Source organism: Larimichthys crocea, chromosome II (assembly GCF_000972845.2).
Source record: "Larimichthys crocea isolate SSNF chromosome II, L_crocea_2.0, whole genome shotgun sequence".
NCBI lineage: Eukaryota > Metazoa > Chordata > Actinopteri > Sciaenidae > Larimichthys > Larimichthys crocea.
The window spans coordinates 2,445,109-2,473,099 of record NC_040012.1 but is presented as its reverse complement, the minus strand read 5'-3'; the positions used below and the strand labels follow the sequence as shown (position 1 = coordinate 2,473,099).

The window sequence follows — 27,991 nt, the reverse complement described above, 5'->3', positions numbered from 1 at the left end:
TAGATAAATATTACACCGCTGTAACCACCGTGACATCAGTCCTGTGTCGGAGAGGAGGAGAGGGAACTGAAGGAGGGAGGCAGTGATGCATTTATCTGACACTCACTGTGACATTAGAGATAGGGAAAGACAAAGAAGTGTCGCACTGTACGCTGCGTTTGTCTTTCTCTGCATGGCGATGATCTATAGTATACTGCATGTGGATATAGAAATGAAAAACAAATTGACCTGCCAGACACATGCGTATATATGACTCCTATCCCCTGAGAGAAACTGTGTCATTCACGAAAGCCAATGTTCGGGTCATTTTTTTAATAAAAGAGCGAGTGTTATTATTATATGTTATTATTGGAAAGCAGCACGTATCTGGCAGGCAGCAGGAGAAATGCTGGCACCTTTGCAGGCAGGAGCAGGAGAACAAGCCAACTGCATACAAACCATCGCTGGATAAATGCCCGAAAGATTCAGACTGTCTAAGCCCTCCTCACAAAAAGATGTACCACCTTTGACGAGAGGTGACAACTGAAGGAAACAACCTGAAAATGCCAAGTCAGTAAGGACATACACAGAAAGAGCTCGGAGGAAACTGCAGTCTGTTCCTTCGTGTGTTAGTTTATGATGTTTGGGTAGAGATTTTAGGGAACTGGTTATGCAAATATCTCTAAGCTGCAGCAGGATTGAAGGATAACAACACGTTGTTCAGTGGATCAGCTACTCGTGAGTCCTGATTCTCTTCTGGCATGTGTGGATGTCGGCAAATAAAACTCTAAAATACAACTACAAGGACTGAAAATAACTGTGAGCTAAATTGCTAACTCTTCTAGAAAGGTGGGTCATATCAGATTAGATGTCAGTTACCACGACTCTCTATACACCATATATACAGTGCAGTATGTCAGTCATCTGTTAGTTACTGCTCTCCTTGAAATGCAGTTTTCCCCTTGACATTCACGTTTTTTAACCATTGTACCTGCGTTGTTCTCTAGACTCCGTAGAGGAAGGGAGTGAGAGGAGGATGTTACAATTCCTCTAACTGTGGAGGGACTTAAACAGCAACAGACTGCTACTACCACCATGTAAGAAGGAGTCCAAAAGCTGTCAGACTCTTTAACACCAGCACGACTTCATGACTTTCTTCTATATATTTCTTATTTATGAGTAATTGCTTATCAACCTTGTCAATACAAACTTCTATGACCGTGTCGTATCAAGTCATGTCGTATCGTATCGTATCGTATCGTGTCGTATCGTGTCATGTCATATCGTATCGTATTGTGTCATGTCGTATCGTATCGTGACGTATTGTGTCATGATGCATCGTGACGTATCAAGTCATGTCGTATCGTATTGTATCAAGTCATGTCGTATCGTATCGTATCAAGTCATGTCGTATCGTATCAAGTCATGCCGTATTTTATCAAGTCATGTCGTATCGTGTCGTATCGTATAGTGTCATGCTGTATCGTATCGTGACGTATTGTATCATGACACATCGTGTCGTATCAAGTCATGACGTATCATATCGTATCAAGTCATGACGTATTGTATCGTGTCGTATTCTATCGTGTCATGTCGTATCGTGACGTATTGTGTCGTGACGTATCAAGTCATGTCGTATTGTATCGTGTCATGTCGTATCGTGTCATGTCGTATCCATAAGGGCAGTCTAAATATTACTAACACTTCTCTGAACAACAGAAAATAATTCAACAGCAGCACCACAAACTGCCGCCTCCAAAAAGACCATAGAGTTCAGTCATCTACATCTAAAACCGCTTCAACAAAGACTTCATTACACTTCATTACTTTTATCTGGAGGTGAACATAACATAACACTGTATTATATTCACAGTAGTTCTGTATGAGCCACTAAACACAGTGTCAATAGTTTTCTTGGGAACTATTTATTTGGTAAGAAAGGAGTTCCAGTAAAAGCTGTTTAAGGTCGAGGTGTGTGAGAGAAAACAAAAAATCTCATTCACCTCCATTTTATGGTGATAGAAATCTCAGAGACAGATATGTCAAAACCTGTGCACATAAAACCAAAACGATGGCGAGGCCGCTTACTTGAGGTAAGTCATAAAATATGTTAAACCGACACTTTAAAATAACAGAGCTCAGCCTGTGACGTACCGCGTATCTCCGCTGAGATACATAAAGACATTACGTGACCTCATTCTGCTGAGAAAAAGACAAGAGAGAGGACGGCAGGAGATGATGAGTAACAGTGTTTTTATCCTCACTGGTTGCTTTCCATCTGTTGCAAGACCGGCTGGCACCTCCAGGAGGTTTGACACAAACAAAGACACACACACACACACACGTTTGCGAGGCCTGGCGGTACACGCGTGTTGTGTTTTTAATCTGTTTTTATATTCATAAATACATGTTACTGTACACTGTCACACACATTTACAGGGGGTTTACTTATGTAAATGAATGTGACAGTGTTTGAGTGTGTGTTTGGCCAAACCCGGGCAGGAGTACTGAAGAGAAAACAGATTACTGTACAGAATCTGCAGCTTTCCTTTTATTTAGATAAAAGCCCTGACTCAGCAGTCTGCCAACCTGCTACAGTGTGATTTTTTTTTTTACTTCCATTTATCTCTACACTGCTTTAATCTAAGAGTAAGCTGGAGCCTTGCAGATAAAGCACTTAGCTTTCACTTGAAATTCGCATTACCGCACTGCTTGGTTCATTTTTTAAGTGTTTGCCCAATTTCTAACTAGCGTGTTTGACTTTGAGGATCTTCAAGTGACAACACATGCATGATTACATTTGGTGTATTTCAAGCCTCAAACAAACATCTGTGGGTTCTAAAGTCACATTTAGTTGCAAGTTTGCATGAGGAATTACAAATTTAAAATGACCAAGTTAAGGCGTTCCCCTCAAACCATGTTTTTCTGGACAGTAAGGTAAGGTAAGGTTACAAATGACAACAAAGCCCAGCAATCATAGCAAACTCAGAATGTGCTTCACATCCTCAAGAGGGCAATACAGCAAAAGACTTCAAACTACAGCACATGCAGGAAGGCTTCACTCTTTGACACAGACCAGTACCAGGATGGCCGAGTGGTTAAGGCGTTGGACTTAAGATCCAATGGGCAGTTGCCCACGTGGGTTCGAACCCCACTCCTGGTATTGTGTTAGTATTTGTATTTGCAGCTGTACTGTATTTGTGCAGTGCACTCAACCCTGAAAAGTGATAACGTAAACACTGAATCAGATCAGTCGATAGCTGTAAGCAGAGTATGAGTATGAGAAGGATATTCAGACCTCGGTAGAAGTGAATAGCATGTTGAGTACTTGTAGGACACAAGTGTAATGTGACCTTTAGTGTTATCTTCACAGGTCTATGTGCTGGGAAATCAAGTAAACCTGATGTCAAGATAAAATATACCTGGTTAAAGTTAGAGACAGTTCAAACTATGATTGACTATTGGTAGTAGATGACAGTCCACTTTGTGTGCATATATTGACTTCCACAGTCAAGAGGTAATTTGTCAAGGAAACGTAGGCATAGGTTGTATTTAACAAGCGACTAATGCTGTTAACTTGTTAGTGTAAACTGTCTGTGGTTAAGGTATTGCACTCAAGATGCAATAACCACAGGCTCTTGTGGGTTCAAATCCCACTTTTGGTAAAGGCAGCCTATTATATTTTCCCATATAATGTTAAAGTGTTGGATGTTCATATTAAACATGGCCAAAAAGCTTTTTAAGGTGTCGATTTCTTTACTCCAGGCACACTACACCTACAAAATACAGAGATGCACCCACCCACATGCTCAGTCACTCTGCTCAGGACCGGTCTTTAACTAGTTTAACTAGACTTGGAACTTTGAATCATGCAAAGATAAAATAAAAATATATAGAGCTGGAAATTAGCATTAAACGTCACTTTGAATCATTTATTTGCTTGGCCCTCAAGAGTGCAGTTACAGCTTTTTAAATTACTAGCGACTACGAACATTTACAGCAATTTGCTGAACATCCTGAGTCATTGCAGGTGAAGTTAAATCCTATGATTAGGCTGATGTGTTTTTCTGTGTGTGAGTGTGTGTGGCATTTTCTTGTTACTCAGCTGGATAACAAATTTTCTTCCGTGGCAATTGCTTCGACCTATTGGCTGAAAACAAACATAAACATGTTGAGCTATCCGGGCCATTCAGAACATCCTGTATGATTAACAGGATTGATCCCTTCAGTTTAGAGCATACATTTCTTTTCCTTGACATTTTTCAGAGGAAATGCTGAGAAGCAGATAGCTTTGAATGGCTGAAAAGGTTGTTGTTACCCTCATTTCCCCTGGTTGTTTACCTCTACAGGAAATGGACAGACTTCTGTTGACTGTTTGATCATGTTGCTTGCAAGGTGAACTGAAGTAAATTAGATCTGAGTGTTGATTCAGTTCCAGTCCTGCTACAAGACTGATGGGTCAGGTCTATTAAATGCATGGCTGCTTTGACGCTGTGCTCGTTGAATGGGGCTTGCGCTGCTATTAAGTTTGCTCACAGACACACTGATACAGATGTAACATCCTGCTCTGAGGTAAGAGCAGAGTGTGTCTGTAACTCCATTTTACTTTAAACTTCAAATTCCATAGAGCCTAAATTTAATCAACAGGGTTTCGGTGAGGGGGAAGTACAGCGGGAGCCATGATTCTTTTCTTGTTCTGTTCCAGTGAGCAGTCGGATCTGTGCAGGAACAGAATAATAATCTAATGAATGTAGAAACAGGCGGACATTTAACTAAACCCACTGGAGCAGATTCTCCTCCTCTGGTGAGGATGGTGTGTGTAGCTGTGTTCATATTAAATTATATATAGGTTTGTATATGAGTGCACGTCTGCTGGTTGTTGCCTAGAGGAGAGTTTATAATTGTTATAATTGCTGTTTTAATTGCGCTGTGTTTTCAGTGTGACACTGAGACAGCAGGCAATTGGTTCGGCTCCACATGACTTACTCTCTTGACTATAAATGACTCTTACAGAAATTAAAATGGAAATTGTGGCACACAACAACGAGGAACTGTTGCTCCTCTCTTGCTCTGTGTGTCTTTATACGTCTGTCTATTGCATGTGGTGTTGAAAACAGGGTTGTCATCCGTTATTTCAAGCCACCGAGCATTCATTCTACATTCCTCATTGGAAACACTGTAGAGAGAGCACACGTGTTTCATTCTTTGCGTGTTTGTTTTCCTGGACCCAATACTCCGCGCTGGCCCTCACAAGTAAATTACTCTGCCAAAAAATCAAAGAAAAGAAAAATTACATTTCACTTCCACAAATGGTGTGTCTCCTATGAAGCTGGATAATAGAAAACAATCGAGGCAGCTCAGGAAAAAAAACAACAACAACAAAATAGCGAGAAACTTCTGACTGACAGAACATGACTCCAGCTATTAGTGTCGCTGTGAGGTTCAAATTCCATTCCACTGGTATTAAATCTATTTTATATGTCAGAACGCCATTGATTGATCAAATGTAAGGTACTGTGTTATAACCAGTACTAGGGTAGGCAAGGTGTTGGTGTTTCAAGATCCAATGGGCATGTGCTCACATGGGTTCAAACCTCACCTCAATGAATTCAGTGAATACATGTCTTCGTAGGTTCAAATCCCGCTCCAGCTTTTTCAAATGCATCTGCGAGGCAAGCACCAGGATGGCCGAGTGGTTAAGGCGTTGGACTTAAGATCCAATGGGCAAATGCCCACGTGGGTTCGAACCCCACTCCTGGTAAATAAATGTGTTTATTGAGTGTACATCCATATGTTCACCTCTGCAAGCTTTCTGCCATGTTCAGGAGTTAACCATTGCTGTTCTAGAGAACTGAAGCTCAGGCTCTTGAGCTTCATGTGTCCAGGAACTGTATTCACAAAAAAGTCCTAAGTGACCCTTAAAACTTTCTAACTCCTCCACACATAGCTGATGTCCACAGTGTTTAACATGTGACCAGTCTAAGACCCAATGGGCAAAATGCCCACGTGGGTTCAAACCCCACTCCTGGTAGATATATCTTGTGTGTATTGAGTATCCCTCTGTCATGAACATCTATAAGGCACCTGAAGGTTGCTTTCTGCCACATTGAGGTGTTGTGTCTGGGAGTTGTCTTCACAACAGTAGGATAATTCCTCATATGTTGAGGGAAATAGCAGCTACAGCTACCTTTAATACATCACCCAGTAATAAGCTTCAGAAACAGATGTCTGGGAACTGAAACTCTGCTGGGCAGCTATGCAGCACTGAAAGAACAGGTGACAAATACCAGGATGTATATATGTATATCACTCTTTTAAAGCAACCAGTTTCTATTACATTGCTGGACAACTTTGGAGCAATGAAAGAACAAGGGACAAACACCAGGATGGCCGAGTGGTTAAGGCGTTGGACTTAAGATCCAATGGGCAAAAGCCCACGTGGGTTCGAACCCCACTCCTGGTAGATAAATGTGTTTATTGAGTGTCCCTCTGTCATGTACATCCATATGTTCACCTCTGCAAGCTCTCTGCCATGTTCAGGAGTTAACCATTGCTGTTCTAGACAATTGAAGCTCAGGCTCTTGAGCTTCATGTGTCCAGGAACTGTATTCACAAAAAAGTCCTAAGTGACCCAACTTTCTAACTCCTCCACACATAGCTGATGTCCACAGTGTTTAACAGGTGACCAGGTAAGATCCAATGGGCAAAATGCCCACATGGGTTCAAACCCCACTCCTGGTAGATATATCTTGTGTGTATTGAGTGTCCCTCTGTCATGAACATATATAAGGCACCTGAAGGTTGCTTTCTGCCACATAGAGGTGTTGTGTCTGGGAGTTGTCTTCACAACAGTAGGATAATTCCTCATATGTTGAGGAAAATAGCAACTACAGCTTCAGAAACAGATGTCTGGGAACTGAAACTCTGCTGGGCAGCTATGCAGCACTGAAAGAACAGGTGACAAATACCAGGATGTATATATGTATATCACTCTTTTAAAGCAACCAGTTTCTATTACATTGCTGGACAACTTTGGAGCATTGAAAGAACAAGGGACAAACACCAGGATGGCCGAGTGGTTAAGGCGTTGGACTTAAGATCCAATGGGCAAATGTCCACGTGGGTTCGAACCCCACTCCTGGTAAATAAATGTGTTTATTGAGTGTCCCTCTGTCATGTACATCCATATGTTCACCTCTGCAAGCTTTCTGCCATGTTCAGGAGTTAACAGCTGTCCTTGAGCTTCATGTGTCCAGGAACGGTATACACAAAAAAGTCCTAAGTGACACTTAAAACTTTCTAACTCCTCCACACACAGCTGATGTCCACAGTGTTTAACAGGTGACCAGTCTAAGATCCACGGTAGACCCACATGGGTTCAAACCCCACTCCTGGTAGATATATCTTGTGTGTATTGAGTCCTGAAGGTTGCTTTCTGCCACATTGAGGTGTTGTGTCTGGGAGTTGTCTTCACAACAGTAGGATAATTCCTCATATGTTGAGGGAAATAGCAGCTACAGCTACCTTTAATACATCACCCAGTAATAAGCTTCAAAAACAGATGTCTGGGAACTGAAACTCAGGCTCTGTGTGTCTAGGGACTGTATTCACAACAAAAGTCCTAAATGACCAAAAATTCATAACAAAGCGTTTCCGCTGGTGACTGGTCTGTGTCTGTTAATCTGGCATGTTTCTATTACATTGTTGGGCAGCTATGTAGCATTGAAAGAACAGGAGACAAACACCAGGATGGCCGAGTGGTTAAGGCGTTGGACTTAAGATCCAATGGGCAAATGCCCACGTGGGTTCAAACCCCACTCCTGGTAGATATATGTTTGTTTGTTTGTCCACAAACTGTTGAACATTGCTTTCGTCTACAACCTTACAGCTTAATTTCTCTGGACACAATGTCAGAGCTGATTGTGGCTGTTCTAGACAATGCTTCTCTGTTTTCTTTTGTCCATATGGGGTTTAAGTCCCATTCCTGGTATGCAGCTACACCTTTAGTACATCACCCAGTAACAATCTTCAGGATGTCTGACAATTAAAGCTCAGGCTCTTTTGTGTCCAGAGACACAAAAAAAACCCCTACAAAATGGCACTTTGGAGTTTCTCTTAAATCAACCAGTTTGATTAGGTTGTTGGGCTGAAAACAACATTTATTACATTGTTGGGCTTTGGCATTGAAAGCAAGAAAGACAAGAAACAAGCACGGCTGAGTGGTTGCAGTGTTGCACTCAAGGTGAAGCAGAAGATCGTGGGTTCAAATCATACTCCTTGGAGGAGAGTGTTGATGATTCTTACATCAGTGCATGCAGATACAGAGGCTGGTAGCTCCTTTGTGTTTTATTAATTCTTCAGATGTTACCCTGCTCCAATCTAAATGGAATTATCTGTTATGCTTTAAGTGTGTGCAGCATGAAGGGACTACATCTTTCATTTCATTGTGAAACCTTGTGCTGTACAATGATAACACTATAATTGCCTTGGTCCTTGAAAGCTTGAATGAGGTTTACAACAGAGAGCAATGTGTACACCACAACCGTGATCCCTGAAGGGTCAGGGCTCCAAAGATTGAACATTTCTTATCAAGGAAATACAGTGTGTAGTGTCTCACTGACTCAGTAATGACAGAGACCGGAAAGTGATGGATTAATCGTGGACCGGTGAGATTGATTTGGTGGTTCTGACCTGTCAATGATGCCACACATGTCGATCTGCAGATGACTGTAATTTCCCAGCAGTCTTTGCTGCACCATAATCAGGTCCACCAGCCGGCTATCGATGCTGAGGAGACGCATGCAGCCTTTAAAGATGTTGAAGGGATTTTCACATTCGTGACCGTCTTCTTCAGCGGGACAACCTGGACAGGAAAGTCAAGAAAGTCGTGATAACCGCGAGGAAGAGTGACATGACAACAGAGTACAGTGTTCTTGTGAGTAACAGAGAGTTGAGCTGGGGTTTGTGGTGGGTTGTGTATTTTCAAGTGGCTGGAATAATGCAAATATAGGCCAAGCCTTGATTAAATGAATATGGGTATTTTTTTCCTCAGTAGTCCATTTAATGTGGGAAGGAGATAGTGTGTTGTAGAGTGTGTATGTGTGGGATGATAAAAAGCCCAAGGCAGTTAAAGAACATGCCTAGACTGCAATATTTCTGAGCACAGGGAGGACAAAAGAGATGAGATTTAAGAAAAAGAGGCAGGGAGGAAGCCAGTAGAGAATAAAAACACAAGGAGAAGGCGAGAAAAAGAGAAGAGAGAGGAGGAAATAAAACAAGAAGAGAAAAACAGAGCGAGGAGGAAAGAATGACAGAAGGATAAAGACATAAATGAGAGGAGGAGAGGAAAAGGGAGAGGGAAGGAATGATAAAGCAGAGTTATAACTTTTATTATAAAACAGCCACAAGCTAAATCACAGCAATAGAGGTGAGTATTGACGACACTGACTGTATTGTACAATATATAAAAATATCAACGACTTTCAAATATTAAAACACATCTTTCAGGGAAAATATGACAAGTTCATATACAGTAAAACCAAGAAACAGAATCAGACAGTTAAGACGAGTGTTGTATTTACTGCAGATATAGTTTTAAGATTAAAGGTGCAGTCAGAAAAGGTAGTAGCTCTGTCGTACATAAAAGAAAACATCAGTTCAACTAAAGTTACTGTCGAAAAAGGAATAAAACCTTCAATGTTTGTGATAATTGTGACAGTCAGACACCACGATCAAAATAAAAAGGGAGCTAGTTTAATTCCAGTCATAAAAAAATCAGCAAAAAGTAATTTATGAAAGAGGAAAATGAATTTAATCTTTCAGGTAAATATGCCAAAGAACGAAACGAATTCAGTCAAAACTGAAAATTAGTTTAACTACCACAGAGATAATGCAAAATGGAGTTGCACTAGAACTCGACTCTTGAATATTGATTTATTCTCCAACCAGATTTTTGACTGTTTGAAAATATTTGATAAATATTGGTTTAAAATATTATATAGTAATTGAGATCAAACGTTTCACTCTTACCACCAAAGAAGAGTCGACTTCCCGCGGTGACGGAGGAGCTGGCGTGAGCGACGCCTCCTTCTTCTTGATCTACGCTGACGGTCAGACGACCTCGTCTGGAGTTCAGCTCCACCGAATGCCACTGCCCGTCGTTCAGAGCAGAACCTAGGAAAATATTTATATATTAAGGATGCTATTAAAGATTAGAGATTGTTCAAAACACCCTTTAGGCACTGAGTTCTGGGGTTAGAAACAGATTCTACTAAGCTGTTTAGACTGACCGGCACTGAGCTCCAGCAGTGCCCTGCCAGCTTTATGGATCTGTAGCCGCAGCCTGGCCTCGCTCAGGTACAGCCAAACCACGCCCCCTTCCTGAGGCAGGGCAAAGGTGAGCAGAAGCCCCGCCTTGTCCCACGTCCTGAACTGGAACCCCACGGTTAGGCCCCCAGAGGAGGAGGACGCCGTCGCTGTCGGCAACGGCAACTGGAGGAAGCTCTGGGGGCCGGGGAACGTCACGGCGACGGAAACTGGCTCAGCACAAGAGAAGGTCACATTGCCCTGATAGAGAGAAAGATGGAGAGAGAAAAGTGATTACTAGAGAGATAAAACAACATAAAACATGAATATTAATCAGTTGCAGAGGGCGTGTCGATGTGACCTCTGTCACACTGATCTCATCAGCGAGTCTCCTTGAGAATAAAAAGTCATGAATGCAAACTGAAAACATCCAACTTTAGAGGTGTGTGTGGGGGGGTTGGTACTATACAGACATCTCTGTTGCGGCCCATTGTTTTGAGTAGTGGTAATGACACCGGGTCCATTGCTAAGGCTGCAGCAGTAATATATTACAGTGTTGGCTCTCTGCTGGGAATATCAGTCTGCTATCTTTATAATGCTCCGGAAACACAGATGACATCTAAAAGCCCTTTGTGGAGCTGTTACAGTGATGTATGGAGGAACATTGTGGAGGATGCAGCACTTCTGCAAAATATAAAGTAAGAAGTGAACTATAAACCCCCCCGAAAGCCATTCACTAACACACCACACCCTCACACACACACACAGTCCTGCCTTTAAGAATGACCAGAAGTGGTTTCTATATTAAAACAGACTATAACTATGTTAATACTTTATTACCATGAGACCTACAGAGCCTCTATTAGATCTTCAGTCATGCATGTGAATATCAAGACTTTTTGCTGCTCTCTGCTCCTCCGGTAATGAGAGTCCCTCTCCACTGAGTTTGGTCATTGCAGAAACATCTAAAGGTCCTCTATCTCCCGTCCTCATTGAGCACAAGATTTCCCTGCAGAGCTCTAAAGATGTCAACATGCATGAACACACCTGCATGTATACATACTGTACATAAACGGCTTCATATAGTTCGGTTAGCGTTGGACGAGCCGTGTCCTCGCCATGTTCGTTAGCACGTCTTCTAATGAGCAAGTCACAAACGACACCAAGCAGAAAGTTTTTTCAGCTCGGAGGGACAAATGTAGCGCGTAAATTAAAATTTCGGTGGCAAAGCTCGAGCTATTGATGCTTTATTCTCTCTCAGATATAAAAGCTCGGAGCCCAGAGAGAGTGTGAGGAGCTGATCATCAAAGCTCTTTGCCCCCCAAATGATTTACGTGATGTGACATCACCGCACTGGAGAGCAACCAAAAACACCTCTGTGTGGTACAACAAAAGATACGCGGCTTTGTATTTCCCGACGATCTATCCTTTTGAACTAATTGCTTATCCTTGAATTGATCAATAGTGTTTTTTTTCTGAAGATGATGAGTGTGTGCTGTATTGATTTTTGCCATTGAGGCACTGACCTGTTCCACTTCCAACAGGCATATAAACAAGCAAAACACATTTTTACCATTTTGCAAAAGAAAGTTCACATCAGGTGGATTGTTGCCACTCTGGAGGACAAAAGAACTGGACTGGACAAATGGATATTAAAGTCAATGGATGACCGCATATGTTTATGCATGATACATAACATCGCTGGTTAAATGTTGCATGTCATACTCACCCCTCTCTGTTTCCTGTCTGCCTCTTCACTGGCAAACTGTCCAATAAAAGGTAAAAAATAATAATAAAGTACAAAACAAAACAAGGTGTTTGTGGTAGAATGTACTCACCACTACTGTAACCTGTTGGTCATTATTTTTAGCGAGTTCTATCAGGTTGAGGTCGTTGTACAGCAGGTTTTCCAGGCAGCCATGAAAGTTCAGTTTCTGAGATCTCTGGACTGCTCCCACACTCAGCTGTAAGTGAACAAAAACACACAAAAGACGACAAAAAAATCAACTCTCTTCGCTGCACAACTGTATATGTATATTTACAGTCAGTTTATGTTATGTCTGTGTCAGAGCAGCATGTTTTATCCCACCTGTTCGATGTCCCAGTGGCTGAACTCTGCAGGGATTTGAACCCTCTCCGTGTGTTTGTCCACAGTGAGGTTGAGGTGAGAGCCGCGCCGCTCCACTGCTAAATGGTGCCAGTGTTGATCGTCTAACAGGCTGCCGAGAGAGGCGAGACGCCGGGGTTCAGAGGATGAAGTCCTACCTGGAAGACAAGAGGAGGAGGAGAAGGGTGAGGTAGGTAGGGTGTAAGATGAGGGATGAAGAAAGAGGAAGGAGGCGGCGAGGAGGAAGAGGTAGGGAGGGAGGATAAAGCAGACAAATTATTATTGAAGACTCATCACATAGTGAGAAATGGAAATTACAGAGACAGACTTTTAATCAACACATCAGCACTGTTTAATTTGCAAAGTCTGAACTCTTAAAACTTCATTGGTTTTTTCAATGTTATCAAGTTATTCTGGTTATACAATGTCTAATCTATTTTTTTTTACATTATGTAATCTGTTTCTCCTTTTCTATCTTTAGTTTTCTGACCTGCTAAGTTTGTTGCCTTCTGATTATCTGACCCACGTCTACCGGAAAATCTGACCCGGTGTCGAGGGAACGTAAGCCCACTGACAGCCACAGCACACCAGCCTCCATACTCTGTCTAAATATTTCACTTTTCTCTGTATCCCACAGAGAGGATCACAGCGAGGTCAGCTTCTCTCATCTCATTAGGGACTCTAGGATATCTGCATACTGAGCACTGAGAAATATGTGATAATGTTGAGGGGGGGAAAGACTGCAGAGGAAACAAAGCAAGTCATCATTAATGATAGATGAGCACCAGACCGTCTAAATAAGTGGATCCATTCCCCAAAAGAAACTTTGTATTTCTGCTGAGAAAAGGAGCTGCAGAGAGAGATGAATGCAGTCAGCCATTAAAAATGTATCAGATATTCTTTAGGGAGAGACAAGTCCAACTTCAGAGAGAACCAGAGACAGTTTGGAAGATGATGGACAAATGTATTTTTGATATTTTAGCCCATTTTGAGAGTTGATATATTTGACTACAGCTTCACCCAGAGAGAGAAGGTCTGTCCTGTCAACATAGTTACTGTGATGAGTTATTTGATTACAGTCGGGATGAGCAGGAAAGAGACAGTGGAATCAATACGGGAGGAGCGATGGCAAGACTTAAAAACAAATCAGATGTATTTAATGGCATTGATTAATGGAACTATTATCATGTCGCAGGAGGTGGAGGAGAGACCGAGATGACCTTAAAGATGGAGCGTTTCATTGGGTGGATGATTTGATTATGGTGTGAATGACTGGAAAGAGAAAGGAGGGCGAGCAAATAGAAAATCACTCTACTGTTATTAATATAAAGAAGCATCTCTATCCTTCTCTTCATCTCTTTGTCTCTTTATGACAGTGAAATCATCTCTGGTCAGTCTAGTAGAAAAGTGGAAAAAGTTTGTCAGACCCTCTCTACCTTTGTTAGATATAGTTCATTTATGATTTAGTTAGTTCATTTTAGTTTCATAAAATCCAAATGTTTGGCGATATAACGATGCATCTTTCAGCGACATAAACCCTTGCACAAAGCCAAAATATGTCCATTTAGTTCAGGTAGTTTCAGGTAAATTCTGCTCTGGACAGTGGAGCTGTGAATGTTGCACAGGTCGTAGGATGCAGCGAGCAGGTTACATCACTGCCCGTCTCTCTCCTCTGCTCTCTGTCTGTATAAAAACCTGAAAGTCTGAGCGTCTGTTCCTTTGACCGAGGGCTGGGCTGAGCTCCGCACACGGCAGACAGGACGAGGATGAGGACGGGTTCAGCTGAATTCAAAAACAAAATCTGTCAATGTAGCTTCTGAGGAGGTGTGTTGTGGAGGCCGTGTTTATTTGTGGTAATCGCCACCGAACAATAAGAATAACATTTTATTACTGTGCTGTTCTCTGTAACGACAATTCATCGAGGCATTTCTAAAACCTTTTACACTGCCTCTGAAAATATGAGCTTCTCCAGGTACCGCCGTGATAACAGACAGCAGCGTAGACTGACCCTATCAGCAACAGACATTTCACGCAGGAGGAAGATTATTTATTGCTGGCTGCTCTTGAATCCTCATTTGGAGACATAATCACAGAGTTTTGCAACCGTTTTCCATCAATTTACTATCATATTTCAACTTATCTAATCATGGATGTATGTGCGTGCTACTGGCATGAACCGCCCACCTAGCAGGGTGAAAAGGAAACCAAATATTACAGCAAAGGCAAAACTTTGTTTCAATTACATTCCAGTGAACTCATAGTTTATTTTCATTAGATATTTTGATAGTATAATATGTTTTAAAATAAATTTACCACCAGCAGTGCTACTCTACATGAGGACAACTTTGAACAGTTGCCTACAATGAGCAACAGAGCCTGACCTGTTCAATCTGATGAATCACTTCATTATAACTGAGGATTGAGGTGATTTGATTTCGACTGATGTGTCATCATCGTGACAAACACAGCTGTGTTATTATTACTATCATCTTTTACAATTGTAGAATGTAACTACTTCACTGGTCGCTGCTCTAATTAGCTGTCACTGCTGCCTGTATTATTAAAATATTAATTATTTTTGATGACAGACACAGACACTGGTGACAGTAGCGTTGTAGATTTTATGGAATTTCTTTGTCAAAATGGGCCAATTAAAGTCACAGATGAGTTAACTCTAGCTTCACAATGCCAGACGATATGTCATAAAGACTAATAGGTAGTGTATTGACAATGACGTGACTTGCTGCCTCTAAAAAAAAAAAAAAAAATCTTCAGACTTTGTGAACAACTAATTAGAAAAGGTGTTACAGATTTAAAATGAAGCAGCAAATACAGTAAATTCAAGAACTGGATCTTGACGACTTAGAAGTTTGAATTTGTTTCTGTATATTAGAAGTAAAGACAGAGCAGCAGAGTCTGACATTTGTTTGTTGGGATGCTCGTCAATGAACCCTGACTTGTTTTAACCTAACCCATGATCTTGTTCTAAAGTAGTTTAACCAAGCTGCGACTGAAAACTGAAAATAATACATCGCCTAAGTCTAAATATACCACAACTCGTGTTTGGGACTTGAACCCCAATCTTCTGGGTTACAGTCCTGTGACAAAATCTCTAAAAGCTTTGTCAAACTGACGAGTTTGGTTCAAACTGTGTGTTCAGTCTTGGATGTCTCTTAATACGACAGCGGGTGGGCTTCAAACTCAAACATTTAAAGTGGAAACATTGTGTACAAATCTCACAAGAGTTGCATAGATCTAGGGTTACCATCTAGACACGACCTTGGCGGAGTTGTATACCGGTCCACGTCAAACAAAGCTTTGGACAAAAAGTCTAAAAACTATCTTAAGATGCTGATAACTGCAGTTTCTCCTTTCTATGAAGGGGAATCAGACTTAATGCGCCTGTTTCAGCATTGTAGTCTTTGCAGAACTCGGTGTTACTTTATCATTCTACACTTGTCCTCGAGACGGGATGACCTCATTGCATCTCGTCTGCTATTCTATTACGGCTGCTCAAAATCTGATTATGAAGAAAGACACTGACGGCGCTTATCAGACAACAGGCTGGTGTAATTGTTATTTCAGCAATATGTTCTCACAAAGCACAATGTCCGTCACTTAATCAGACGCTCTGTAATGAGCTACTACTTCAGGCGCAGACTGAGGAGTTTGTTTGAAGGAGTTTCGCTGCCTCAGAAGTTTCTAATTCATTTCATCCGCTGAGTAAGACAGGTGACGTGACAGTTCTTATGACAGCATCATCCACTTTCTCATTGTTTGAATGTAGTCAGTCCATTCTGCACCATAAGCTTAACTGTACAAACACAATGACAGAATGATGGCAGACCCATTTGCAGCAGTAACAGTATCTTCTTCTGTGTCAAACATATAAGAAATGATCTCACAGGATCATTATGTACTTCATAAAAGTGTCAGAAAGTACAGGGTACCTGCATTACATCCAAATGTTGATAAATCTATGATATCTACCTGCTTATTGTTGCACTACAGAGCGTGCTTCATGCAGGTTGTATCTCTGAGGTGATGCAAGTGTTTGAATCAGTGTTTCAAAAAGTCTCAGTCATCCAGGTCATCTTTCTTCAAGAACTGGACTTGTTTGTTGATCTGTGAAGACGTCACGGGTCTGAGGTCTGACGTGACAAGACTCTTAGGTTCAAACAGACAGTCTCTTCAGGTTCAGGTTCAAACAGACAGTCTCATGTTACCCCTATACTTAGATCTTTTCACCGGCTTGCTGTTGCGTCTGGGATCCTAATTCTCACACTCGCTTCCAGATGGTCGGGGATTGCACATACCTGCATGAGGCTGAGGTACTTCATCTACTTCATCAGCTCGCTCCTTCAGGGTCAAATGTGCTAACGCTGCTGTCTGCCCCACACAGACGCACTTAAAGGAACGTTGTGTAATTTTTCAATCATAAACTAGTTTAAATCTTCTTGCTGTTACACTGACCTGTAAACGGGAAAATGATGTGTCTGTAATCCCGGCTCTGCACCTCATACACCTGTAACATGAGTGTTCAATGTATGATTACCCACCAGGAGCGAACTGTAGCTGATGTTAGTCATTATTAGCTCAGTTTGGTAGCCGGGCTGCCTGGTTGGTGAGTTCAGAGTTTGTTTGTTGGGCTAGTTAGTAATATCAGCTGGCTGCTATGTCTTGTGTTGTCGACTCACTAGTTTTATCATGAGTAATATGATCATAACAAATACACACATTGTGTTTTATTATAACCTGACTCCTTTCTTCTATTCTGTATATCACCCTTCTAAAGCACTTTTTTTCCTGATGTCTTATACTGATACTTACTTATATGACAGTTTACCATCATGTTTCACACTATCCGTGTCATGTGTCCTGTTATTGAGGACAGAGTTGCTGTTTCTGTGCAGGGCTGTTACTCAGAGTTGCCTCATAAAGCGAGCTGCATCTGCTCTGGGGGGGAGGAGGGTCAGGCCTGGATGTGTTAATGCTAACAGAGCAGAGAGGACACATGCATGAGCTCAGGGTCAATGCACACAGCAGATGACCTAAATCATACAACACATGACCTAAAAAAATAAATGTAGAGAGAGCGGGCGGGAGAGGAACGAAACAGAAAACATGAGAGAGCTGCAAAAAGGCTTAATGCCACTTTTGATAGAAAATGAGAGAAGAGAAAGACAGATACATAACAATGAAGGTCGAGGACAACAAAAAAGTGTGTGTGTGTGTGTGACAGGGACAGAGCAAGTGCAGCTGAAAAGGGGATATATATATATATATATATGTATAGGAGATCTTTGGAGACAAACTGTAATTGCAACAGAAAATAAAGAAAACAGAAGTCATTTCAGAAAACACAGAGGAGCAGAAAGAGACAGAAGCATGAAAGAGAGGCTCTTTTCTATCATCTCAATGGACGGCTTTAATTTCCTCTCACTGTCTCTCTTTACAGCCTTTAAGTTAGAGCTACTGTTCTATAAGATGTCACATAATCTTATTACGGGGGGGAAACAGTCTTCACCCGAATCACAGGTGATTTATATTTGACAGCGATGCTGTTTTTATTGAAGATGACACAGTCATCAGTTTTTCAGGGTGTTACAGTGATAGAATCATTGCTAAGACTTTTCTAAAGGGCTCATGGATATCTTAAGACGTCAGAGACATTTTTTAAAATATGATTTCCTTTAAGGGTGTGCTATCATCTGTCTTTTCACAAGTTTATATTTTTCTGAGAGGAGAAAGAGACGCGAAGAGAGACGTGGGAGGTGTGCATGGACAGATACATGATACAAATCAGAGACGTGGTGAGAAGGACAGACAAGAAGAGAGAGCGAGGAGGGGAGGGGGGAAAACTTTTGGGAGATGTGAAATGAAGAGAGGGCAAAAAGACGGAGGGATGAATGGGTGGAGAATGTATTTCAGCATCCAGATGGGGTTCCTGTTGAGAGGTTAGCCATGTGGTGATGATTCAGCATGGCAGCCTGACAACCTCTGGTTTAACCTCGCACACACACACACACACTCACACACACACACACACACACACACACACACACACACACACACACACACACACACACACACACACCCCCTCTGTAAGCCATGCATCAAGCCCAGCGCTAACACATGCTACAGTGAACGGGGACCATCCATCACGGCTGTAACGAGACAGAGATGCAGCAGCAGAGCGTGAGCCAGGATTTAAACCAATCAGGTGGCAGCGTGCTTATCGTCCAACCCCGACCAATCTGAAGTTATTACAGAGAGTTCATATTGTCGCCCGGCTGATAGAGATGTTCTGTACCAATACGACTATAAAGGACTTCACAAAGAACGAACCGTCTCTGTGCTGATCAAACTGTTTCAGCTGAGTTACTGCAGTATTAAATATGCTGAGTGATACAGATGGAGATGTCCTGTTCCCTCGGATGTTTGTCTTTGAAGTACTACAGAGTACTCTAACAATCGAACGTGTTCGTACAGTGTGAGATGCATATTTTTGAACGTTTTAGCTGTTTTCTCAGATGATGATAAAACATGAATCCTTTATGGAAACACATTTAAAGTCTTTGACAAGCACCAGATTTTAAAATATTTTTCAAACGCTGCAGCATTTTGTCCTTTTATGCATTACAAATGTTTCTCCTCTTCTCATTTTTAAGTGTTTTGTGTGTGTTTTGCGTATCAGTGTCAGTGGATGTGACTTTGTGCATCATCTGGTGTGTTGTACCTTGTCTGAGCAGCAGCTGTAGCTTTCCTCTCTCTAACTCCAGACTCAGGCCGAGTCCTCCCTCTCCCTCCGCGTGCAGCAGTGTCCCAGAATTCCTCAGGGTTTTAAACTTCAGGGAAATGACATCTCTGGACGTCCGCCTCGGCCCCCCGGGACTCAACCTGTACACCAGACTGCTGCTGCTGCTGCTGCTGCTGCTGTCGTCCAAGCTCACAACATCAGAGGCTGAAAGGACGAAACAGAGGCGAAGAGAGTCACAACTTGAAATGTGAAATATCAGAGAAACATAAAAATAATCCACAACTGATCATCAAGTGTCAGAGTGAGAATGTGTTTCTCAGATGTGGTTCAACATCCTTATGTGCACCCACCAAATCGCCTGCATCTGGACTGAAAGTCTGCCGGTTTCGTCGATACTGTGGTTGAAGCAGAGGGTACGACTGACAGTGAGCACTGAATCTGTATTCTGTTTATCACTTTTCACCAATAAATTTCACGTTACTGTCTCGCTCGCTCGCTGGGATTCGGGGCTGAGGTGAAGCGAGGTGAAGTGAGGTGAAGCGAGGTGAGGTAAACAGTGTGTGCTCGGTGTGCGGTGTGTGCTCGGTGTGTGTGTGGAGGCTGTAAATAATGGAGTGCAAATACTGAATTGTTTCAAAGGAGCACCAGCTGAGTTCAGCATCAATTTCCCTTTCAGCCCAACAACTAATTTCTCTGACTGAACGTTTTTTAATGAACTTGGCAAAGCCAAGACTCACAAGCACTGCGCTTGCAGTAATTCTCTTATTGGATTGTACAGTATATTTCCTGCTGATTACAGAGCAGCAGGATGAAGCTCCTCTGAGTCATCCTCGGTGTGTGAAGCTGGAAACAAAACTTAAAGTCTACTCTACTACTCTATATCCCATCACAGCATTCTAATGAAGTCGCGCGTTACATTCTGTCCTTGAATATTGTGTTGTATCGGATTATAATTATCCCCTTAGGGATCCCAGGAATAGATCGGTGCTTATTTATGGCTCATATGGGCACAACAATACTTCTGCTCTGCCCTTCAGTCTGTCACATGTCAGGGAAACATCATGTGACAGGAACATTAATTGAGTTTGCCTTTTACTTTGTGTGTTCTCAACTTTTTTAATTTTTCGAGGCAGTGAGCAGTGAGTTCATCTGAGAGACTGAAGCAAAACAGCAAATCTGTGTGTCAGAAAATCAAAACAATGAGCTGAAAGACATTAAAGAAGACACACACAAGCAAACAGTGATTATAACTGTCTAAACTGTCCAACCTACAACAAGAGAAAAGGACGTTTATGGAAATATTTTAGATGGGAAGAGAAGTTTCTTGTGAAACTCCTGCATTATTCAGAGTAATATATTACTTCTAGCAAGAAGACTCCTTCAGAATAAAAGCTCTATGTCATCCTACAGAAATCACATAATTAAAATACTCTTTGTGACCTAATCAGGCATGACCTACTCTACAATGTGGTGACTGACAGCAGAGGCGTGACTTCAGTTTATATCAGATCAGTTGTTTTAGATTTGATCGATTAAGTAATCAAGAACTTCCGAGGCACATTTTTAAAAGTTCTGTTGCATTGCCTCAATGACAGAATAATACCCACGATGCTTTTTTCCACACTGCGTGTTACTAACAGCTGTATTTCAGCTCCCTTCTGTATATTACATTTGTTTTTTCCAAGGAGGATTCTGCTGTGCATGCTACATTAGCTTCTCCTCCTGCCAGCCGTCACACCGGCTGATAAAAATATGACGCCAGTGTTTCTGCTGTGTCCTTAAATAACTTATTAGAAGAATATTTTCAAACCACTACAGGCCATTTATAAAAATCCATCATTTAAATGTTTCTCATAATCCATCTTGTTCCCGAGGGGACAGCAGCAAAAAAAATAGTTTTATCATAAATCATCTTTCCACTTGAACTAATATTATAAATTAGAGCTGGGAGGTTCAAGTGTTATGCTTCCTCTTTATACCCGGGTCTGGACCTCAATGTACTGAGAATTTTGAGTGTGGGTGTGAATAGAGCAATATGAATTATTATCATCTCCAAATATTGTTATAGCTGTAAGCTACACAAAGCTGATAACTTTTATTATTATATCTTTTACTATTAAAATGAGTAAGTGTTTTACTTAAAGCAACATTGTGTCACTTTTTTTTACCGTAAAATAACAGATTTTAAATCATCAGGTCATCAGTCATCAGGTGAATGGTGTCTCTGTCATTCCCACTCCAGCCCGACACCTCTTCTTGCACTATACTGCTAAATTTATGAAAAATAACTTTTTACAGTAGTTTTCTGTTTTTTCCTCACAACATTACGGACATGAAACTGTTTGTACAGAAGGATTACTGGCTCAGGCTGGAGCAGGTTGTCTGGTAAATGAAGGGTTGCAGGTTCGATTCCCACCACCCCCAGACTCAAGTGTCCTTGAGCGAGATATTTAACCATGCTCGTGTGCTGGTTACAGTGTCACTCTGCGGAACATTCAGTATTGTCACTTTATTGAAGGTGTTTGGTCGTATGAAATGTAAGGTAAAACATTGACTGAATATTTCAGTTTATAGTTTATATTTATAGTTTCAGTTCTGACACACTGGACCTTTAAGACGTGAGAGAAGAAACCCTTTGAAATCTGTTTATTTCAACTGGTGACGAGTGAAATTACTGTGTGTCACCCCGTTGGTATATTTTCTTCTTTCTTGTCTGTTTGTTCAAAACAAACAAACTCGTCTTTTTATTTTTTTTTCGAAGCTTCCAGTCTGACAATTTACATCCGATCAGAGAAAAAACAGACACAAACATCTGTGAATAGAACCGCAGGCACAGACAATCCGTATGGAAACCATGTTTACGCTCTAACATGTACTGTTTGATGAACGTATCGGAGTGTGTATGCGGTAAAAGTTGTTTTTCATGTTCATGATGTTGTTGTGATTCTTCAACCGAGTCATTAAGAGGATGAAGAAGATGAAGAGGGCTCGTATTCAGCGCAGATATAAGTCTTAGAACAACACGGAGAAAAGAAAACTATAGCATGTTTTCAACTTTCTGATCACGTTTTTGGGTCACATAATTAACACGTGATGTTTTATTCAGTTCATTGGGCAAATACTTGTGAATATATATTGTGTGATTAATGAAAGAGGAACAAAAGAAACTAGCAACACAATAACATGTTGTTTTCACTGTTAATAACAAAGGTGAGAGTGTGAATCAACTGTGAAAAATGAAAATACTTCCAGGAAAACGCTGCCAGGGAGCGTTTGTTGTTCTCTGTATCTGTGTAACAAATAAAACATTACACCGGCATGATGTTTTTAATATTTCTTTTCTTTTGAACCTATTAAATGTTATAAATCCTATTGATTGGTGAGATTCTCTCTCTGATTGCTAAGTTGCAGATATTTCTCCTATATGCACTTGGATTTTAAATCCTCCATGCTAAACTAAATTTCCCAGGAGGACAGTGAACAAACTCAGCAGGTCATTTAGATAAAGCCAGTCCAGAGTCCAGTCAGTCCTACGAAGACGATAAGACTCACTGTAGGGACATCCGTAGGTTTCCAGTCGGAGTCCAATCCTCCCGCTGGGATTCCAGGCGAGAGGAATGAGGCGGAGGAAGCGAGCGATCGCCGGCTGCTGCAGTTTGTACTGAACCACGCTGTCCGCATTACTGTTACCTGGAAAAGACTGAAATCACACAGACACAGTCAGACTTACATGTAAACAGTTCAGGACAGCTTTAAAATATATTGTACATCTCAGACTAACCACAGCTGACCTCATTAAATAAAGGATTATGATGTCTGTGAAGGTTAAATCTGTGGAAACTGGACTTGGTTTGAGACTTCACCTCTCATAAAAGTTACGATTTAAAGTTAAATTTTAACAAAATTCATTAAATATTCTAAAATATAATGAAATACTGAGTCTGCCGGCAAAAGGACATTGGCACATTTTCTTTGACTCAGCCTCGTCTCTCTTTAGGGAACGGTGCTGTTTAATCTCATCCATCTCAAAGATGTTGCCCTTTATGAAAGCCCGCCAGGTACAAGGGGGTGAGGTAACTTATTATGATTCAAGACCAAACACACACAGACACAGACGGCAGAATGAAACTGTACAAATGTGCAGAAAATAAAAACAGATAAATCCTAGATAAAAACGTATCAAAGAGACACGAACATGACGGTGTTGGATAAAAAGCTGCAGACTGATTGTTGCACAAATGTACGGCAGCTTTTGTCTATTCACTCCATACGTTTACGTACATGTGTAAATGTGAGGGGGGTTGAGTGTGAATTTACAATGACTCTTCGAAACATAGCAACGTGAATTCACGACTGGAATGTTGTTATGAGCTGAACGAGAGGTAGAGATTAGGTGTTGATCAATGATTGAACATTGTGTCCATGTTATATCAACGTTTTCATGATGAATCAATAGAAAGAGATGCAAACCTTTGCTCTGCAGAGATTACCATCATTAACCTGCTTCACACTGATGGCAGGTGCTATACTTTCTGCAGAATTTGGACTACAAACAGAAAATTGATCGTCTCTCTCTCACTGAAGTATTGACGGTCTGCTCCTTTCCTCTCTCTCTCCATCTGGCTATCAATCCTAATTACCTCCTTCCCTTGAAGTTGACATGCAGGTTAACTAGCTCTCCCACTGCTGAATAAAAGCTTAGACACATAATTAACTTAATAATTCCTTTTTAATCACCAGATAGTGGAGCTGGCTCTCTTCGCAGACATGTTGAATACACGTTTTTGTTTAAATGAGTTTAGCTGGTCGTCGACGGGGCGGAGGTCTTTTAACTCTTTGAGACATTTAAAAAATAAAAAAAACCTCCATGGAAGCTAAATTCAGAAACACAAGATGACAAATGTGAAGCTCCATCAAAGTTAAACACATCACCGGTCCTTCAGCAGTATAATGTGATTTATTTAGTATCTTCTTCAGATTTCAGATAGTGTACCCTCAGCAGAGTCTGCATAATATGCTGTTTTGGTAAAATGGGTAACATTTTGTACCACGCCATGTAGGTGGATGTTAAGTCAAACCAGTAGGGATGGGAATCGATGGGAATCGATGGGAATCGATGGGAATCGAGAAACGGTTCTTGTTCAGAACCGGTTCTCGATTCCCATCCCTACTAAGGTTCCGTGTGTTTGGCAGTTTATCTAACGATTCTATTATCGATTCCAGAAAGCACGACTAATTACGTCACGTAACTTACGCAAGTTTGGCACGTGCAGTGCAATCAGTAGTAAACAATGGCACCCACTCGGTTCAAACGCTCCAAAGTTTGGCTGCATTTTACCAAAACAGACGACAACAGCTCGACTTGCAATCATTGCAAAGTGGAGATAACAGCGTCGGGAGGGAACACGACAAACATGCTGAAACATTTGTGCACACAACATGCAATATTTTGAAATGAATGTCGTGTTTTTGACATGCTTCGGACTGGAGATGAATCTCAACCTAGCAGCAGCGGCAGCAGCCAGGCTGTGACCACCTCTGCGGTTACTACAGAAGGTAACTCTGGTAAGTAACACACTGCCTACCATGTTAGCGCCATGTGCTTCTTGCCACAGTTACACATCGTTACTATTATCTAGGCTGTGGGCCTCTTTTGACCTCGCTGTTGGTTTTGTAAGGTCGTGATACTTCTAACTAAACAAAGATGATCAAAGCTGATCAAACTGTTTGTTCTCCTTTTTTTCCCCAAATGAGAATCGATAAAGAATCGAATCGTTAAGCAGAATCGATAATGAAATCTGAATCGTAAAAATCTTATCAATTCCCATCCCTACAAACCAGTATTATTAAAATTCATTATGCAGACTGACTGACTGACTGAAGAGATGCTGTATTGTTATAACCGAGCATTTAAGTGCTCGTATCAGAAAAGAAAGATGTAAAGTGCGTTGTCTTCTCAAAGCTATGAGCCAACCAACAACCTTCAACTCAACAAATGAGTCTGAGGAAAGTACAGAGTCTCTATGAGACGGATGACTGGACTTTTTCAACAGCAGACGATGAAAGAGACACGGTGAGAAAGGTTAAGTCTGAATGGGAAGGAAAGTGTTGGAGAAAGGAATAAAGAGGTGGAGAGGACAAGAAAGGATGAAACACAAAGGGAAATGACAGAAGGACAATGTGAAAGAAAATCACAGGGTGAAAGTAAGAGGGAGAGAAACAGCAGAAAATGAGAAGAGGAAATAAAAGGAGAGAGGAAATCTGAGAAGAAGAAGGAAAAGTAAAAAAAAAAGAGCACCACTCTCGTCCTCATCCACACCGCTCCAGGCGGGGGAAACAAACCGATAAAAAGCAGGGGGACAATAAAGAAAAGATGGATTGCTATATTTTCAAAGCAGCCACAGGCTTCTGAGAAAAGAGCAGAGAGGAGGAGGAGAAGAGAAAACAGCATATTTCCTTCACTGGTCTTCAGGCTAAAAAGCAGAAGCCCAGTAGACGCTGATCCAACTTTCTCCTCTGACAGACTTCATAAACTCGACAGACTAATGCACAGGCTTTGAAATGTGACTGGGATTGTGCTCAGTTTATGTAGAGCGTCACATCAACCGGTTTTTAAGCCGTGAGAAGTCAGCTCTCTCAGAGAATATCCTCAGCACTGAGATTAGCTGGAGTCCCTCCATGTGAGGAAATTGCCTCGGCTCTTCTAATCAAAAGCTCCTCTCTGCACCGCTCTAACAAACGTTTAATCTGGATAAATGTCCAAGCAAATAGTGGGAACATATTAGACTGTCTCCATATTTGTTGCACTATTTTGAATTTGGTGTGAGGCTCACGAGGAGCGTGCAGGTGAGAAACTCAAACATATTTTGAACTGGCTTTCTGTGCTGACAGGATTCATTGCTGTGTTTGCTTTCTACACGAACAAGATCAAAACTACTTAGTATTCCTGTGGCTGTACACTGAACCATGTACCGTCACCACAGTGGGACAAATACAAGTCCAACACGACACTTGTGCGACGGGAAAACACTAAAGGGGAGCGCTGTGTCTACCAGGAGGTGGGAGGTGATGCCTCACTGCCCCTGCTGTCCATCTGACTGATTTCTTCATTAATCAGCTCTACAGAGACCAGCTGAGATTTTTCACTTTGTGGTTCTGTTGTGCCCGTGTTTCTGCGACGTTGTTACTCATGTTCAGTGGTGGAAGAAATGCTAGCACCATGTAAACACCATTAGGAAACATTCTAATCAGGCAGAAGTCACGATTGTTGGTGTAACAATCACTTTCGTTTAACACATTTATGTTAGATGATGTAGTGAAGAGCGAAAAAGTCCAAAGACGGTGGATGGGGGGCGGTCGGTAGCGTAGTGGGTTAAGCGGCCGCCCCGTGTGTAGAGGCTATAGTCCTCGCTGCAGCTGGCCCCGGTCACTCCCCCTCTCTCTGCCCCCTGCTTCCTGTCTATCTTCAGCTGTACTATCAATAAAGGCATAAAAGGCCAAAAAAAAATATCTTTAAAAGACGGTCGATAGATGGGTCAAACAAAAGCAGGACCGGAGTTCATGTCATGTGTAAAGCCAAAGGTCAGCTAAAAATTACCAAAGTCAAAACTTACTTTACGTTCAAGTTACGTATGTGACTTGCATCACATAACAAGCTTATTTTTACTCAAATTATTATTACCTAGCTGGGTAGTTTTGGTGTCTAAACCTAGCCGAGTAGTTTTGGTGTCTAAAGTTTTGGTGTCTAAACCTAGCCGAGTAGTTTTGGTGTCTAAACCTAGCCGAGTAGTTTTGGTGTCTAAACCTAGTCGAGTAGTTTTGGTGTCTAAACCTAGTCGAGTAGTTTTGGTGTCTAAACCTAGCCGAGTAGTTTTGGTGTCTAAACCTAGTTGAGTAGTTTTGGTGTCTAAACGTAGCCAAACTGCGTCTCTTTCACAACTTTAACCATGTGTTTAAAAAGTCGCCTCATATGGACGTCGATGAGTATCTTGTCCATCTGTATGAGATGTCTAGCACCGTTGATATTTGAAAAACACTTTGTCACTTTATATAAAATCCCACTATATCCCACTGTACCTACAGAAACAACATGTTTACTCCCTGTTTAAATGGTAAAAAATGACACAGACGTGCCACTTGAGTGCCTCGCTGTGCATGACCTGCAGCTACACAGACCTGCAGAGTCAGCAGAGCTTCAGCACTGGTTCATGCATTACAAATGAAGAGATAAACTCATGATGGCTTCAGTATATCTGTACGAGATATGTGCAGGCACGTAGCACTGTTCATCACTACATCACTTCATATGAATGACCAAAGGTGGAGCCATGAAAAACTGTGACGGACTCACCCCTATGCTGTCCTCCTGTCTGTACTGTTTCCAGTTGTGTCCCGTGTCGCTGAACATCAGCAGGTACGACGTCAGCCAATCGGAGCTGCCGTAGCGGCCCTGAGTGGCGACAGCAGTGATCTTGGTCCGCTCACCCAGGCTGACCTCCAACCATTGGTACCTGTCTGAGGTGAGTGGAGACCAACCTCCAGCTCCTGCAGGGGGAAAAAACAGCATTCATAAGTGATTTATTACATTTTCACCTATGTGGGAGGAGATGAAATAAGCTTTGGTAGATGCTGAAAAATGAATTACATTGCTTGACCTTTCATTCTGAACTAAAAATTGTACATTTCTGTTATGAAAGCCAAATGAATAGAATTGATTGAACGTCTTTGAACCCGTTCTGAAGCTGTAATAGGATATAAATCATACTCGAAATCATTCACATTTGGTATGTGACCTTCAGGGGCATCAGGAATGTTTCTTCTCATATCTACCTGAGAAACAT

The 27,991-nt window shown here is 41.6% G+C and overlaps 1 protein-coding gene and 5 non-coding genes across 12 annotated transcripts in view; 5 read left to right on the top strand and 1 right to left on the bottom strand.

Annotated features, from left to right (window-relative positions):
- Nucleotides 1–27,991, bottom strand: part of LOC104935900 (contactin-associated protein-like 4) — a 160,709-nt gene that overhangs the window by 36,816 nt on the left and 95,902 nt on the right. For all 7 annotated transcript variants that reach the window (XM_027291868.1, XM_027291863.1, XM_027291864.1 and 4 more), the window contains 8 exons: nt 27,502–27,695; nt 22,704–22,851; nt 19,131–19,355; nt 12,374–12,549; nt 12,123–12,248; nt 10,269–10,545; nt 10,009–10,152; nt 8,671–8,842 (listed from right to left, as the gene is read on the bottom strand). In XM_027291868.1, coding sequence (XP_027147669.1) covers nt 8,671–8,842; nt 10,009–10,152; nt 10,269–10,545; nt 12,123–12,248; nt 12,374–12,549; nt 19,131–19,355; nt 22,704–22,851; nt 27,502–27,695 — 1,462 coding nt within the window. The remainder of the gene's footprint in view (nt 1–8,670; nt 8,843–10,008; nt 10,153–10,268; nt 10,546–12,122; nt 12,249–12,373; nt 12,550–19,130; nt 19,356–22,703; nt 22,852–27,501; nt 27,696–27,991) is intronic.
- Nucleotides 3,060–3,142, top strand: trnal-uaa (transfer RNA leucine (anticodon UAA)). The gene has a single exon. It is a non-coding gene; the product is annotated as a tRNA-Leu (tRNA).
- Nucleotides 5,658–5,740, top strand: trnal-uaa (transfer RNA leucine (anticodon UAA)). Its single transcript has one exon. It is a non-coding gene; the product is annotated as a tRNA-Leu (tRNA).
- trnal-uaa (transfer RNA leucine (anticodon UAA)) lies at nt 6,360–6,442 on the top strand. Its single transcript has one exon. It is a non-coding gene; the product is annotated as a tRNA-Leu (tRNA).
- Nucleotides 7,041–7,123, top strand: trnal-uaa (transfer RNA leucine (anticodon UAA)). Its single transcript has one exon. It is a non-coding gene; the product is annotated as a tRNA-Leu (tRNA).
- Nucleotides 7,723–7,805, top strand: trnal-uaa (transfer RNA leucine (anticodon UAA)). The gene has a single exon. It is a non-coding gene; the product is annotated as a tRNA-Leu (tRNA).